The following is a 16,062-nucleotide window of genomic DNA, read 5'->3' on the forward strand; positions in this document are numbered from 1 at the left end:
CCCCTCTGCAGATATCACGTCAGAAGCATTGAGTAAGAACTGACCTGGGCTGCTGCTGCCGCTGCCGCTTTTATCTCTGGTTTGATGGCAGTGGACAAAAAAAAGGTCGTTTTTTTCTGACTTCCAAATAGCAGTAGGTGCTGAAACAGTGAAAAATGAACCTGCAGCTGCTGCTTTCTTCTTCTCGCATGAAAACTGTTGCACACATATTTACTGTGCTGATTAAACAGATCTGCTACTCTACAGTAAAGCAGGAAATTAAAGCAAGATATTTGCAATTTTGTTACCAAATCACAATTCATAAATATTTCAGAAAACAAGAGCATTTACATATACTGTTAGTGAGAGTGCGCAGTTGCTGTATGGCTGCTGCTTGCTATCAAAAACCAGAGTACCATGGTGTAAGTAATGCTTACTTCACAGCAGTATCCTAAGATAACAGCACACTGAATCCACTTCTTCTGTCAGGATATATTTTTATTAAGGGTCAGTATAAACTCCAAAAGAAACTTTGAATCATTTTTGTCACTATCTACCCAAAATATAAACAGCCTGTAAACTGACTGTAGCTGAATTTTTAAATAGCCAGGTTCCAGGCACAATGCAAATATCTGCCATTTATAAGGCTATCAGGTAATTTAAATTCATGAGCATAGCTATAAACATGTATTGATGGTCTCAGTGGAGAAATGCAGCTCTGTATTACAGGGCTAGATCCCAGACAATATTATATACAATATTTTGGCTCGCTCTTTCATGCCAACAGTTCATTGTAAATGTAGATGTATGGAAAACATTTAGCATCTAAAAATTCTCTATATTTAAGCTTCCAGCTAAAAAGTAAACTTTTCAGTAATTACTACAGTAGTGTTTATTTTAAACGCGATACTAATTTTCCCAGTCAGCATTATCAAGCCCATTCATAAATGCACACTTTATAACATAATGATAAATGGAGTATCCATGTAGTTATTTGAGAGTGAGCTGTATTAGACAAGCAAAATGTTAGACTTTTCTGGACAATGGAGGTAGGAATGAGAGGTTCCAGATTATGCTAAGTTTTCTGGTCTGCCCCTATAACCACGGATTTGGTTCTACTTTTACCTGACAAAATAGATTTTCAGTTAGTTTTTCACTCCTTAAACCTTGTTGTGATAGCATTACCTACTGTGTAGTAACAACCTAAATAATGTATGTTTCAATCCAGCATTTTAGCTGTCTTCAGATGCGGTGAAAACTCTACACAGTTGAGCCAGAAATACCTATTAATGCAAGCATAATTGGGAGTATGATTTCTCATGCGAAAATAAGAATCTGCAGCTCCTACAGAAAATCAACAGGATTCTTTTACTTTACAAGACATTTTGGACTACGAGAACAACACACACAATCACACTGTTCTTTCATTTTGAAAGGGACAGTCTTCTACAATGTGCAAAATGAGACACACTGTTGCAGTCAGTAAGTCTGTTACTCTGAATCTGTTAGCTGTCCCATTCTCCATTATTCTGCTCATTGTTCTCCTCTTCTTCGGAATCAGCAGACACTTTCTTAATTCTCTGGATGACTGCCTTAATGCTTCTCTCTAGCTCATTAGTGGATCCTTTACTGACATCTTTCTCAGTATCTCGATTCACTTTTCGTAGTTTAACTCCTTGCCTTATGGCAGAGAGGATGTTGTCTTTTACAGAGGCATACGGATTTGGCTGTTCCACTTTGCGAAGATGAACTTCACCACGTTTTAGTGAAGCCAAAACCTCATCCATGGAACCTGCAACAGATAAATCTATTGTTATCAGAAGAAAGAACAAGACAATCACACTTAGAGGTATAAAACCCCACCCAAGCGTTCAGGGTTCTTCCTCTCATATTTGCTAGAGACAGGAAAAAGAATGGTCTATTCTGTCACAGAGTCTTTCAAGCGTCTGCAACACCAGGCTCTGGAACTGCTTTTAGAAAGCAGTTAAAGCTATTATATCTTGAATTGAGAATCCAGTGCCTCTTCAACATTATACAAGGTTGTGCTCCAAGGAAGAAATTATACACAAAGGAGGATGCTTCTTTTTCATTACAACTTTATGGGCTTTCAAAAAAAACTTCACTGAACCAAAAAATCTCTTGTATTCTGTATTAGAAACAATCTACCATTCCTCCTAGCTTGCTCAAGTGCCTGCTGAGACTGTCAATTGCATTTTTGCTCAGCCAAGAGAAAAATGAAAGGATTTGAGTAGAAGGGATTGAAACTGCACCACTGAAGTCAGTGGGAGCCAGATCAGGCCCTAAGCAGGCAGGCAGGCAGCTCTTTTCTCTACAAACTTAAAAAATAATTCCCGTTTTACAACATGATTTAAATCTCAGGCGTGTATTTCTGAACTTCAGACCATAAAGGACACCATACTGAGAGAGCTTCCACTAGTTCTTTTGAGACACACTGTAATTTGCGTTTTACTCCTTCTGTTGGATTCTTTGTTGCTAGCTTCAGACCCTAGGACAGGGAGGCAGTTTCCCTGGACAGCAGTCGACTCCTACAGCCATCGGTCCAGACCATCTGTGCCTCACAGCTGGAAGTATTTTTGCCATGCGCAGTGCACATAAGGTTATGTGGTTAACATCAAGCACTAGAAATGTAACATTCTGCTAAATCCTGTGGTACCTTCAGAGACTGAGACGTCAGAAAAGGATAAAGCAAAGATCCACCAAGTCGTCTTACAAAGCCTTCAAGTAAGAAAGTCTTAAGTCTATTAATCAAATGAGCTGCCTGATAAAAGACTAGAATCATAGAATCATTTAGGTTGGAAAAGACCTTTTAAGATCGAGTCCAACCATCAACCATGCCCACTAAACTATGTCCTGAAGTGCCTTGTCTACGCACTTTTTGAATACCTCCAGCGATGGTGACTCAACCACTTCCCTGGGCAGCCTGTTCCAATGCCTGACAACCCTTTCAGTAAAGAAATTTTCCCTAATGTCCAATCTAAACCTCCCCTGCCGCAACTTGAGGCCTTTTCCTCTCGTCCTATCTCCAGCCACCTGACAGACGACACCAGCACCCGCCTCGCTACAACCTCCTTCCAGGTAGTTGTAGAGAGCGATAAGGTCTCCCCTCAGCCTCCTTTTCTCCAGACTAAACAACCCCAGTTCCTTCAGCCACTCCACTCTAGTCAGACTAACAAATTATAAAAGAAGTTTCCCTTGGAAAGTATGCTAACACATTCAGAACATGAACCTCTCCTGGCTTTTCACATACAAAGACATGAGTAGTCCATGTGTAACCAAAACCAATCTGTTTACGAAACTGTTTCAGTAAGTTCCTGTGGCAGTATTTTATCAATTACTACTACAGCAATTAACATGCTGGTTTTCTTCATGAAATAGCTGTAAACAACAAACTGGATCTCTCCAATAAACAAAAAAAGATTTTACTTATCCAAAAATAATGAAAGGACATCAATGTTAGGCTGTGAATGGTAGTAACTATTAGCTACTAGCAAGGCTGTTCCAGTAGCAATCAGACTACTTGGTGTACAACTCCTGTTGCTAAACAAAGCTACTTAAGAGTATCTGTGGTAGAGTTATCCCACGGACCTCCTAGACTGAAGTCCGCACGCTGATCCACTGGAAGCACAGTAGTTCGCCATGGTAACTCAACTGCGTCTCAGCCCTTCAGCTGCTTGTACTTCCCCACACCTTGGAAGAACTGAAAATGCTGAGCTTTCCTTGGTATTTCTGCCTGTGGTTTGCCTCTTAACTGAGAGGATACAAAGGCTGCTTAGATGTATTGTGAACATTCTGAAAAGGAAAAGGAATGTACCACATTTAGAGACATGCTTCATTCTAGCATAAGCTCCACTATGAAAAATGACAATAAAAAATTGCTGCCTTCCAACTTAGATCAATCTCCCTGACATAGTCAAAGTATCTGCTTGCTTTAGAGACAAAAATAAGCCTGTTAGCAGGATGTAACCAGTGAAGCCTTGGCAGGCTGCTGAGCTCTATTCTCATTCAAACTACTGTTTCAATTGCAGAGTTCAGCCTTCAATTACACCTGCATGATCTTGCTAACAAAGCAGAGGTGTAACAGAGCAGAATTTTTGCCCTAGGAATGTTAGTATGCCAAAGCTATCCATCTGCCTTTCAAATCCTGGTTGAATTCTGCATGAATTCTCTTAAGAAACCTTTATTTAGTAACCAAGCAAATTTTAAGCGGACACAGGTTGTGCATACCTTAGAAACGCAAGCAGCCCAACTGCTAGCTCCGTAGTACATAAATCACAAACACTGAAGTGTAGCCTTAGTACAACCACAAATCTACCCACAGTGGTCTTCTGACTGGACAGGTGATTAATTCTCAATCAAAATACCACATTCAGTTCAAAAGTTACAAAACTGTGGCAAGAACAAACCTGGTAATAAAAGTTGCTTCTCACCAAACAACATGAATAAACTCCCTCTCCTTGGAATTTCTTCTGACACATTCCTACCTATTACAGCAGTGGGATTTTTAGTGTCATGAGAAATGCAGGTCCTGAATTAAGATCTCCACAGACCTAGTAGTGCTGTGATTAAGCATGGCTTAAACTAACTTGTAAGGCTGTACTTAATAAATGTAGGATTCCAGCAGAGATTCACGTTCAAATGTCCTAAAAGATTGACCTGGCACAATTGACAGCACTTCACCAATATCGCCAACTCACACACTCTGAGCATCAGGACCCTGTGAAGTGTATCAAACGGGATACAACAAATCACTGTTACTCATTTAACATCCTGAGTTATGGTCAGTATTATTGTATGTGGTTTCTTACTTGAAAGCTTACTAAGCTTTCGAAGAGCTTCATTCTCTTAGGCAAGGCTGGACACTATTCCTGTCCGGAACCAGAGGGAGGGAGAACAGGAAAATACAGGGAACAAAAAACCACCAGTCGATGTCAGCCTTCTTACCTATGTAATTATTTATAGACCTCCTGGATGAGTCATCCTGTTTGTGCAGTGCAGAGCTTTCTGTGGGGCTATCCGAGCTAAGGGGAAGTGGCTTATCCTCTGCTGACAATGTTGTCTTTAACTGGAGAGGTAAGGGGGGAGGTGGGGGAGGAGAGGGTAAAGGAGGAGGGGGTGGAGGAGGTGGTGGTGGTGGTGAGGATGGAGAGACCATCAGTGCCTCGCTACGCTTTTGTTGCTCTGTGTCACCATCAGTAACAAAAACCTGGACAGGGATATCTGCTGGGGTATTCTGATGTGAAGCTTTTAATTCTTTGGCTTCTACTAGCAGTATGCTCTTTGGCTGCTCTGGAGCTGCCCTTGCTCTCGATGAAGGTAGCGGGGACAGTACTGCAACCTGCTGAGTGATGTTTCGTGGCAACTTGGGACTGAGATGCTGGGGATGAGATGTTTTCACAACAACATGAGCTGGACACTTCTGAAAAACAAATCATAAGGCAGGAGGTCACATCTCCATTGGACTGGCCAAAATATCAACCCCAGAGACAAAAAGCCACAGAGTACAGACCTGTCCCACTCACCCATTCAAGCAGAAAATTCAACCCTGAACAGATTTAGATGAATATGAAGGTATTTCTTTCAAAGCCATTTCCTCACTTGTATTCTTTGCAACAGGTTCTGCACCTGGAAACTATATCCTTAGTGGATTTAATCCTCTTGACTCATTATACACAATCCTGTTTTAGGCTATCCAAATGGTTGTCTCTGATTTGGACCATGCTCACATTTGAGCTATGGCTACTTTCTGACATTGTGTTTTGACACCATTTAGAACTACTGTAGTTCACAGTACTTGCCTCCCTGAATGTTTTCAGCCTCTCCAGTGTTTTCTGACGTTCCTGGCTTATCCAAGCTTTTTTCTTTTTTTCCTCCTCTTTTTGCTTGTCTCTCTTCTGCATTAAAACACAAGTAAGTAAAGCCTCGGTGTGTGAAAACAAGCAGCTGCCAGATTCTCCAAGGCTGCTATTCAGTACTCACTATCTGTATGCTGTGATGCTGCTGGAAGCGTTTTTTGCTCTCTTCTGCCTGTTGCAGTCTCTGCCGATGGCTTGCTTCACATTGATCCTGGTAGAACAGCAAAATTCATGCAACGGTTAGTTCACATTTACTGTGCACCATCTGTGCCATTAACTCGTGTGCACAAGCCACTAAACAGCGACCAAGGCTGAGTGCTTGGCTGTGTCACGAAGGATGGCTAAGCTCAACTAGTGGCAGATGTGAGACCCTGAAGGTGAAGTCTGTGGGACTCCTTCATGGATCTTTTGCTCTCCTAATTAGTGATAGGGTTATTCATGCTGCAGAGGAAATATACCCAGATCTGAACCAATCCCTCTGTCTTACACTTAGGTTAAAAAAAGAAGAGAACAAAGGAGGAAAAAAAAAAAAAAGGCAGAAACAAGCTCTGAAGAAATGTCACCCAGGTACCAACTGGAGGGAAGGGTTGCAAAGACTTGAGGAAGAGGGCAAGAGGGAAGCTAGCAGGGCATTACAAAAATATAAGGCTACTTTCCCCCTGTCCCTTATTTGCCATAGCTCCCAAGTACAAAAGCCAGGGAAGCAAAGGTATGGAAAGCACAATGAATGTCTAACAGGGGTACCTTCTGTTAGTAACAAAGCACCACAGAAAAGCTGCAGGCTTCAATATTTTCTCTGGGAGTCGCTATTTATCACTGTACAGAGGGGGATTATCCACATGGCTGGGTAAGCATTTGCAAATCATCTAGCATTTGGCTTTAGTGTTATATAACCAACAGACAGCAATTAAGTGAATGAAAACAGAAGCAAAGGAAGTGTCTGCTGAGGAAGCAGTTGAAAGCAAGAGACAATGATGGCTCACAAAACATTTCCAATGTCATTCCCATTTTGTCCAGGCTAATGGGGGTAAAAGGCCAGACAGACTGGAGCTTAAACTCTACTCTCTGCCCCATCAGCATTGTGCAGGTGTAAGGTAAGCTCAGCTCACTGGGAAGGTTCATGAGAGTCAACTGTGATCTCACTTGTGTCTTCCTAGTGTTCTACTCTGCATGGGAAACAAAGGAAAAAACTGCCCTTTGCACAGAACTGAGAGGCTGGAGAGAGAATTGCAGCAGTTAAATTTTCCCCTCCCTCCCATTCAAAGGTAAAGTACCACTGTGTGGGTTGTCCTGTCGCTGCAGCTTCCTTCATTGCAGGCCAGGTTTCCTCCTGTACTGCAGCTGCTTTGTAAAAGGCTGCCAGGGCAAAGCTCCAGCTGGCCACAGCAGTGCTCTGGTAAGGTTTAGCTGGTAGGGGAACAACTCCTGGGTCACCTATGTAAGTTTGTGCTCTCTTAATAAGCTAGACAGGCACTTGCACCACAAAGTGGAGTGTAAAGCTGGCTTAAAATCACATCTGCCCCTCTGGAGGCCTTGGCACTGAGTCATCTTGTATCATCTTGTACGCTCCACCCAAAGCTTCCAGTTGTTTCCTGTCCATCCCTCGTGAGTCAAGACATCAGCTAAATAAAATGCACATCTCCAGGACTGCATTTACTTTTTTGTTCCTGAGGTAGGCTCTTCTCGCACAGACAGTCCCACGCTTTGTCTCCAACTGCTTAGTCTTCTGCCTCAGCATCGTCATTTCTGACAAGTTAGCGTAATGTTGTCCCATTGTCTGTTCAATGACCTTGAGCTCCTCAGGATTTTCACATGTATCATAGTAAACAACTTCATCCTGTTTCTCTAAAAAGGCATTTGGCATTTTTTTAAAAACCCAAAAATTGCCACAGTTATTTAAACATTTAAAGAACTAATGACATTTTAAAAGCCATTGAAGGCAGTGAGTTAGTTATTAGGAAGTGTAGTGCTCCAGAGCCAAGCCTGGTCCTTCAAAGTCCTAGGCAAACATGTCATGTTACTCACAGGGGTGCTTTGCAGGATCAAATTTATGCTGTTAGCATTTGTTGTTATTTAGCTTCCTCTTTCAAATGTCTTTCTGTGCTTTAACTCCTACCTTCACCAACTGGAGTTTTCCTGGAAAACTGAAGACTGTTCCGATCAACACTGGGTGACTTATTTTACTATTTACCAGGTTTTAATTATGCAACAAGCAGGAGCAATGTTTACTTCACAATGTACACAGTAATAGAGAATTCATAAGCACAAATTAGCATAAACAAGACTTGTACCTAATTTGGTCATAAATATGTTACAAAGAGACACTTAAACTGGAATACAGCAGTAATCAAGTACCATCTAGCTATAATCACCTCTTTTTGTCATTACAGGATGTATTTTGTAATTTCTACATGTTAAATTACAACAGATTTGCGATGAATTTCAGAACCCATTTCAGCAGGTCATGATATCCACAGTTTCTATGCATAGATCTTGTAACTACAAGAGCAGTTAAGTGTTTTCAATATAAGTTATTCCATACGCTATACCAGTGCGTGCACATATCACAGCTCCCATGAAAATGAGCTACCACTGTGGCTTTTTTTAAACTTGTGTTATCAAATTAGTGTCTAATTAATCAGAAGACAAAACATCAGATGGTGCCACATCATCAATGTTTTCCAATGATGCTTTCTACTATCGAGACCTGAGCAGTGATAATCATCCTTTTTTTTTTTAAGTGAAAACAAAGAAGGCTATATCACTCCTGTGTTTTGACTATGTGCTTAAATATTTTTTTATTCTTACCTTTAATCTGTCTCCTTAAAGTGTCCAACTGTACAATAAGCAGCATCTCTTCATGTTTCAATACTTCAAGCTGTACATTATATAATTCCAGCTGTGTTTCATAATACTGTATTTCCAGCTCCTCCACTACAGTTAAGTTCTCTTCTTGTTCACTGAGATTCTCCATCTGTATAGCCCCAAATAGAAAATAAAAAGCATTAGTAGCAAAATATGCACACATGAAACATGCATGGATGCACAAATACCTGTACAGAGCCTGGCCTAACTGGCAGCTGCTTAGGTGCTTTGGTATGGAAACAACAGAACATTAGAAATGACTTGGAGCAGAAACTCAGAGGAGCAGAGAGCCTTATTAACCTAAAGTGTAATTTTACCATAAGTCTACCAGGAAAGACTTCATTATAATCTGCACAAATAATACTGCTCCTGAAAACAATTATATATGGTGCAGTACAATACTCTTGGAAAATAAATATCAGGTACTCCTAGCAGCAGTTAGATGGCATCAAATCAAGAAGATCAGAAGATTAAAATTAAGTAAGTATCTTTATTTTGCAGTGTCCTCTGAAAATAATATCTGGTCTTTATCTCCCTAAAACTAAGAATTTCAAACATTGATATCACAAATGCTAACACGACACTTGAACTGTAAAAACATGTACCTTAACCTTTGCTAAGTGTCCTCATATGTGCAGGAGCAATTTTAAAAAAATGGAGACATGCATTTTTCCACAGCTTAAAACAATGTTGAAAACCTAAGCTGTTTCATAGACAAAGACTTTGAAAGTCTACTCCCATGACCACTTCGGTAGGTTTTGATCAGCCCTTCACAAAACAGTGACAGGAAAGGAGGCTTTGCAAGGTCTTACATTCTTCTGAAAGCCAGCTCTCTTCTGTTTCAGGCACAACTCTCTTGCCCTCAGATGCTGAAGCGTTTCTTTAGCTAACATGCATTTCAGGTTTTCTAGTCGTGGCAAAGCTGATGCCCAGGTGGTTTTACCAAATCTTTCCTGATCTTGTTCCATCTGTTTGTGCATTGCTGCAGATTAAAACATTGCAATAACATATGAGAAATGCAGTGTACTAATAGCCCTTGTGTGTTTCTACTATAGCTGCAGTACTAAAAATGTTGATACTATTAAACAATTTCTGAAGCTTCTTTAGAAATTACAAGACTAAAAGGTTGAATTTATGATTTTATCTATGCAAGTAAAATAATTCAGTGTACCATAGAAACATGCCTTAACAGTTACACAGCAATCTACTCAGTTAACATGCTGAAATCCTTGAGGCTTGCATATCAAGCATTAAAAGTGTGCATGGTTTTTGTTCAGAGGTTTGCAGCTGTAAGTCTCAGGCCTTGATAATGTCTGTGTGCAATCCAAATGCACGTTGTAAACCAAACTGGTTAAAAGATATAAATCTTAAGTGAATAAAATGCTTTTCTTAAGCTGGACACTCATCCTAACCTCGGGGTCTGCAGAGAGAGACCAGCAAAGGTGATAAGAAGAGCTCTCAGTCCCCTAAGTCAAGTATTTAGACAACCTTTTGTGTAAATCATTCTGATTACCTGCCAGAGCCTTTACAGTTTCCTTGAAGTAGTTCACAGTGATATCCTGAATGGAGCACACAGCATTCTCAGCTTGCTTAGTCCATTCTTCGGCATCTTTCTGCAAAGCTGCTACTCTTTTAGGCCCCAAATTATCATACTGCAAAGATTTCTGCAAGGAGACAAAATTTTCAGATACCAACTGGTTACCACAGTGGTGCAGCCCGCATTATACTATACTTACAGATGTTTCAAGCAAGGCAGAGCATGATGGCAAACATGATCTTCCCCTCACCTGTCACAAAGTGAATCACTACTCATGCCTATGTATTGCCTTGCTCCTCATTCTCTAGACTAACTCAGAACCTTTGTTCCCCAATTATGACTTCATGCTTAACTTCAGATTAATTTATTTCTTAAAATATTTTTAAACTATCATCTTAAAAATAACATCCAACACAAGTGTTTTTAGTTGTTACTAAAAGTAACTCAAAACCACTCTTCTACGTGCAGTGTTCTCTTCTATTTTTCCCCACGTGTTGACAGCACGTTGCACTGTCAGGTTCTCCAGTTTGGCAGTTCTTTCACACAGGAACAGTGATACAGAAAAGAAACGTAAGAGAGTATTTTCAAGTCCACAAAGTGTACATGGGTACAAGACTAGTATTCCAATTTTTTTTTAAAGAATTAGATTTCAAATGAGCCTAAATATCCCTTAGAGTGTTTTTTTTTTTATACAGAAACAAACTTTGTTTCATCCATTCTAATTTTCACTTTAATTTTCAGTACAGCATACTGGATATTTTATTTTCACAGATTTAGACCTTCAGTATCCAAGAACCTCAGTCTAAACTTAAAACTCTTCTGCTCTTTTCGAGAACATTAACAGCTCACTTTAATTTTAACAGACTATTTAAGGCAAAACCAAAATAGTAAATGGCTGTCTTTTCCAGGGCATCATAACTTTTAGCATGTGCTTCCAGTTTAACAAGCACATAAAATCAAATGAAAGCAGTGACAACTGACATGTTTTAATCTGTACTTCTAGTAGGTTGTAGCACCAACAGAAAACTGCTTTGTGTGGTAAGGTCTCCTCTGCCTTCTGTTCTACCGCCACAACTGACTTAATCTGGTGCATCAGTATTGCTGGGGGATGGCATTCTCAACGTCGCAAACTAATCCCACTGAAGGTGTATTGTGGTTAACCCCAGGACAAGGTGGCACAACAAAGGCTACTTGGATCTCTGTAAATTCAGCCTACCAGAGATCAGAGAGTAAACCCCAGATAGGTGGAGCTTGGGGATGTTTTAATTCCTCATAACAGAGGGAAGTGGGACACCAGTGGGAAGACAGCTGCAGTTCTATTCAAGCCAATACCATGGACTCTGAGATCCTCTGAGAGTGGTTCTGCCCTAACTCTGAATTTCTCAGTCACGTTTGGTGGCTTGGCAGGGGAAAAAAAAGTAGGTAGAGATAGAAGTAGGGAATGTTAAGTGATTTGAGTCTAAACTGCTCCAAGAGCAGCTGATGCCCTACTACATAACTTGGCCTTTCACTTTGTAAAGACAGACCTACCAGGATTTCCAGTTTGTACAGTGTTGACAGCTCTCGCATATCTCTAAAGGGCTGCAGTAAATACTGGTAGAATTGTGTTGCCATGGTGACCAAATCCTGATAAGCTTCATCTTCTTCTTCATAAACCTTCATCAAAGCCACCATTGTGTCAGCATTTTTATGCTGCTGAAGAACCTAGTGGGAGAAAAGGTAAATCAGACTTAGCTGCTTTGCATTCGTGTGTGCTGACTGCTGACGAGCTTTGGTGGAAAGGACCTGCCGTTTGTCATTCGATGAACAGGCAAGACCTCCCACTACACAGGAGGTGTACGCCAGGCATTCAGCAGCCACCCCTAGCTGGAAACGTCTTTAACACCACACTGTTAAAAGCACTAATTGCTGCATATTGCATTGGGAGACTGCAAGGAGTATCATGCCTAGGGCTTTCACCACAGAAATTCTAATAGCTGTGTGCAGATGACTTGGTTGCTGCTTTTTATAAACACAAATGGGAAGCTGGGGAAGTCTGTGTACTGTAAGGGCAAGTAAAGTATTCTTAAACTAGCTTTTGCGTTGCTTCCACAATTACTAAATGCCTGCTAATATGAAATGAGTTTCTGGATCCAGAATTTCTGACATCGGGCATAGAAAAATCAGATTACCATTTAAAAATAAGAATTCAGAAACAGATTTCTACTCCTGATATATGTTGCAGTTAAATTTCTTTAACATTTTTATAATTTATAATAGTTTATTCTAATCTTGGTTCCAGTGATATTACACTTCGTAACTGGTAATTCTTCCATGGAACGACCACCTTTCTGATACACTAGTCTTTAAGGTCTTCATTTGCTTCTATGACAAAATACAAAGTTGGAAACTTCCCCTCAACTGCATTTGTTTACTGGCATCAATCAAAGCTTCAAAGATTTTTCCTTGACAGCAGCTAGCAGAGACCGTGGTGCGCTCTATGTGCCAGGATAGAGTAAGCCAGCTGAGAGAACACAGCTAAGTTCCACTGGGAAACACAGACCTTCCTGGAAGGACAGTGTTTGCTCTACAGCTCTCTAAGGAGGGATGGGAATAGTGGGTATTTGGTGCTACAATGAGAAAAAGCATTAGAAACATAAGCTTGATTGTGTTGCAACTGAAAAGCACTGAAATTAAACCATCACCTTTGCTCTTGCCAGCTGAGTCTGGGTAAGACAGCAGGAGCAAAGTTCCCAGCTGTGGAGGCATTTCCCCAGGGAAAGATCTGTGGAAGTCAGCTCAAGAGCATTTCCCACCCATCCTCTCTCCAGGCCCGGCACAGGCAAAACAGAGGAACAAGAGGATCTGAACTGCAACATTTCTGATAATCCCAGAAGTCCTGCAGCCCCTTAGGCTTCCCCAGGAGCTCATGGTAGCTCACAGTCCTAGGGCCCACCTGCAGCAATTTAACAGTCTGCTCCCCCCCCCCCCCACTACTGAAGCCAAACAGAAACACAATAGCTCACTTTCTGGTTCCCATATTCAAGGCAAGTAGTGAGGGTCATGCTGCTCCTGAAGGATGTTTATAGTGAGCAGAGGGAAAGTATTAGTGAAATTTTAAAGTCAGCTCATGAGACAATTACTCATTACAAGGGTTTGGGTTTGTTTTTTTTTTAAGAGGGGGGACGGGGCTTTGGGGAATGACAACATTTTGTCTGTTTTAAAGTAAAATGCTTGCTTTTACACAATCTGATATTCTTTTCATAGAATTCTGGTTTGCCATTAGCCCAACTGACTCCTCTGGTTGTTGTAACAGTATTGCTGTTCGGTTTTTCCTTTGTCTTTGAACACACATGCAAAAAAAGTATTTACACAATACTACTCTCCTCCATCTTGTACTGGTTATCTTCTGCATTCTTCAAAATTAATTTCCTGGCCCAAAGGATGAAGTATTTGAGAAGGACATGGATGTCAAAAGGGAAGAAGGATGCTCTGATACTTAAGGCTAGTTTACTGCCAGAAGAGGTAGGTTTCATTTCTTGAATCTTGTGTAACTTGGTCTAGACTGCGTATAATGAATTTATGTCCCTGTCAGGCCTGCAAATACAACACTCTATAGCACGTTTAGCCTTACTTATCTAAAACATAGTTGGAAATCACAGAATAACTGGCACCAAGTTACATTTGTGCTGCTTGCAAACAAGCATGGTGGCTAGAACATACTTCTAACTGGGCCATGAACAGTTATAGTCAGTTACAGAAACCATAGCTTTTGTACACAACACTGCACATGAAGTTCATGTAAACTAAAGTTGTCTTTTTGAAAAACTGTGTCTTTCTGCAACAGTAATGTTGTTACAGCTGTTAAATACTGAAACAGGAAACAGAAGGCTAAAGCCAACTGTCTTAACTTTCTTCCAAAGCATGATCGTTTTCATAAAATACCTTTCAGCTTGCTTTGCCAGGAAATAGACTGCAGATACTGCCAGAAAACTGTAACAGCAACACACTGGTGAGCTTGAAGTATCTGTATCTCTTGTTTTAACAGACTGATGCCCTAATTGCAACCATGTTACTAGATACCATCCTTTAAATTCATGCTTACTACAAGGGGGAAAACAAACAAAAAAAAAATCCAAGAACGCATATACAGCAAGAAGAAACTTATGGTACTCAAGGGAAAAAGGGCTAACATCATCATTGGCTCACACAATCCTTAGGCCAGAATTTGACACTTAAAAACATAGCACAACTTCTCTGACTACAAAATACCCATTTGGCATAGGTCCATGGCTAAGTTTGGTTTTAATAAAAAAAACGTGAGAATCCCCCAGTTATAGGCATTACTGCAAACAAACAGTCTGAGACCTTTACAGGGAGGTTCGAAAATTAGAGCATAATTGTACTCTCCCTTTCTGTTACCATTCCACCCATTGCACAACACTGCAGGATATTTATAGCAATGTGTTTTTGTAGGAGCGCTTGCAGCTTCAGTAAGCGCCCCAATGTCGTGTACTGACTGCTCACCCAGAGCTGGCTTATTCCCCACTTTATTAAGTGACACTTAGAAAGACTGATGGCGCTCAGAATCTGAGAAAACTAGTTGACTTGGGGGTTTCCAGACAATCAAAAAAGTGTTTGTGTAAGCACTAATCTGAACACTGGACGATACTATGAGCAAGAGGATATTAGCGACTTGGTCACCCTTGCTCACGTTACCCAAACGTGAGCCTGAGTGGCTGAAGCTCTTGCAGCAGAAGCTGCCAGCCTCGTGCGTGCAGCTCCCAGGTGAGCAAGAGGTGCTAAAGCTGAGGCTCAGACAGGTGCACCTGCGAGCCGTGCAGCAGCACAAGACAGCAAAGGCGGACCTACACCGAGGGAAACCTTTTTCTGCCCGCAGGGAGAGCGGGGGGTGGCCCTGCAGCAGCCCCACCCCCCGCAGGGACAGCCGCGGGCCGCTGCGCTCCCTCAGGTGAGCGGGCCCGGGCCAGGCCAGAGGCGCCCGCTGGCCCCCTCAGCCGGGCTGGCGCAGGCCGCCGGCCGCCGCTGGTCCCCTCAGGCCCCGCCGGCGCTGCGGGGCGGCCCCTCCGCCGCCCCCCCCCCCCCCCCGGCCCCCGGGGCCCGTACCCGCCGCAGGGCCTCCTTGGCCCGGGCCAGGTGGCCGCGCAGGGCCCTCCCGCGCAGCTCGTGGAGGCTCTCGAAGTACTCGTCGTCGCGGTGGCGGTCGGCGGCGAAGAGGGCGTCCAGCACCACGCGGCCACCGCAGAGCTCCAGGGCCCAGCCCAGGTAGAGCTCCAGCTCCCGGCACAGCTCCTGCACCTCGGCCTCGCCCGGCGCCGCGCCGCCGGGGAACAGCACGGCCCAAAGCCCCCCGCCGCCGGAGGCGCCGGGCAGCGCGGGCGGCAGCGCGGGGAAGGCGGGCTCCAGGCGCGGACAGACGGCCGCCAGCTGCCGGTGGACGCCGCGCAGGGCCGGCGCCGAGAAGAGGCCGGCCCAGCTCTGCGGGGCCTGCGCCGCCGCCTCCGCCCGGCCGTGGCAGGTCACGGCAAACGCGCCCTCCACGCCGTTCCAGGCCACGAGGAAGCGGAGCCGCGGCGGCTGAGGCTCGGCGAAGGCGGTGTCGCGCACGGCCACCCACCCCTCCAGGCTGTCGGGCTGCGGCTCCATGATGGCGGCGGCCGCACAGCCCCCGCGCCCGCGGAGCGAAACAGAAACCCACGAGCCTTAAAGGCGGCGCGCGCACCCGGCCAGGGGGCGGGGCCCTCGCCGCGCGTCACCCGCAGCTCGCGGACCCATTGGCGGGCGTCGCCCGGGGGCGGGGACAAGGCG

General features: G+C 43.2%; 1 protein-coding gene across 3 annotated transcripts; it reads right to left on the reverse strand.

The window, feature by feature from the left end:
* Positions 1-456: 456 nt before the first annotated feature.
* WHAMM (WASP homolog associated with actin, golgi membranes and microtubules) lies at positions 457-15,964 on the reverse strand. Of its 3 annotated transcripts, none has more exons than XM_052807822.1 (10): positions 15,361-15,961; positions 11,785-11,958; positions 10,231-10,381; positions 9,530-9,699; positions 8,661-8,826; positions 7,510-7,697; positions 5,977-6,063; positions 5,796-5,891; positions 4,942-5,416; positions 457-1,771 (listed from the first exon to the last, which is right to left on the reverse strand). In XM_052807822.1, exons 1-10 carry the CDS (start codon positions 15,898-15,900, stop codon positions 1,485-1,487), a joined length of 2,334 nt encoding a protein of 777 aa, XP_052663782.1. In that variant the 5' UTR covers positions 15,901-15,961; the 3' UTR covers positions 457-1,484. The 3 variants fall into 3 exon arrangements, 2 of the variants coding, with proteins under 2 accessions (XP_052663782.1, XP_052663784.1); XR_008238253.1 differs by having other exon boundaries at positions 1,566-1,771; positions 3,586-5,416; positions 15,361-15,964; XM_052807824.1 differs by having other exon boundaries at positions 1,568-3,789; positions 15,361-15,963.
* Between the last annotated feature and the right edge of the window lie 98 nt (positions 15,965-16,062).

The sequence above is a fragment of the Harpia harpyja genome, chromosome 14, assembly GCF_026419915.1.
Source record: "Harpia harpyja isolate bHarHar1 chromosome 14, bHarHar1 primary haplotype, whole genome shotgun sequence".
NCBI lineage: Eukaryota > Metazoa > Chordata > Aves > Accipitriformes > Accipitridae > Harpia > Harpia harpyja.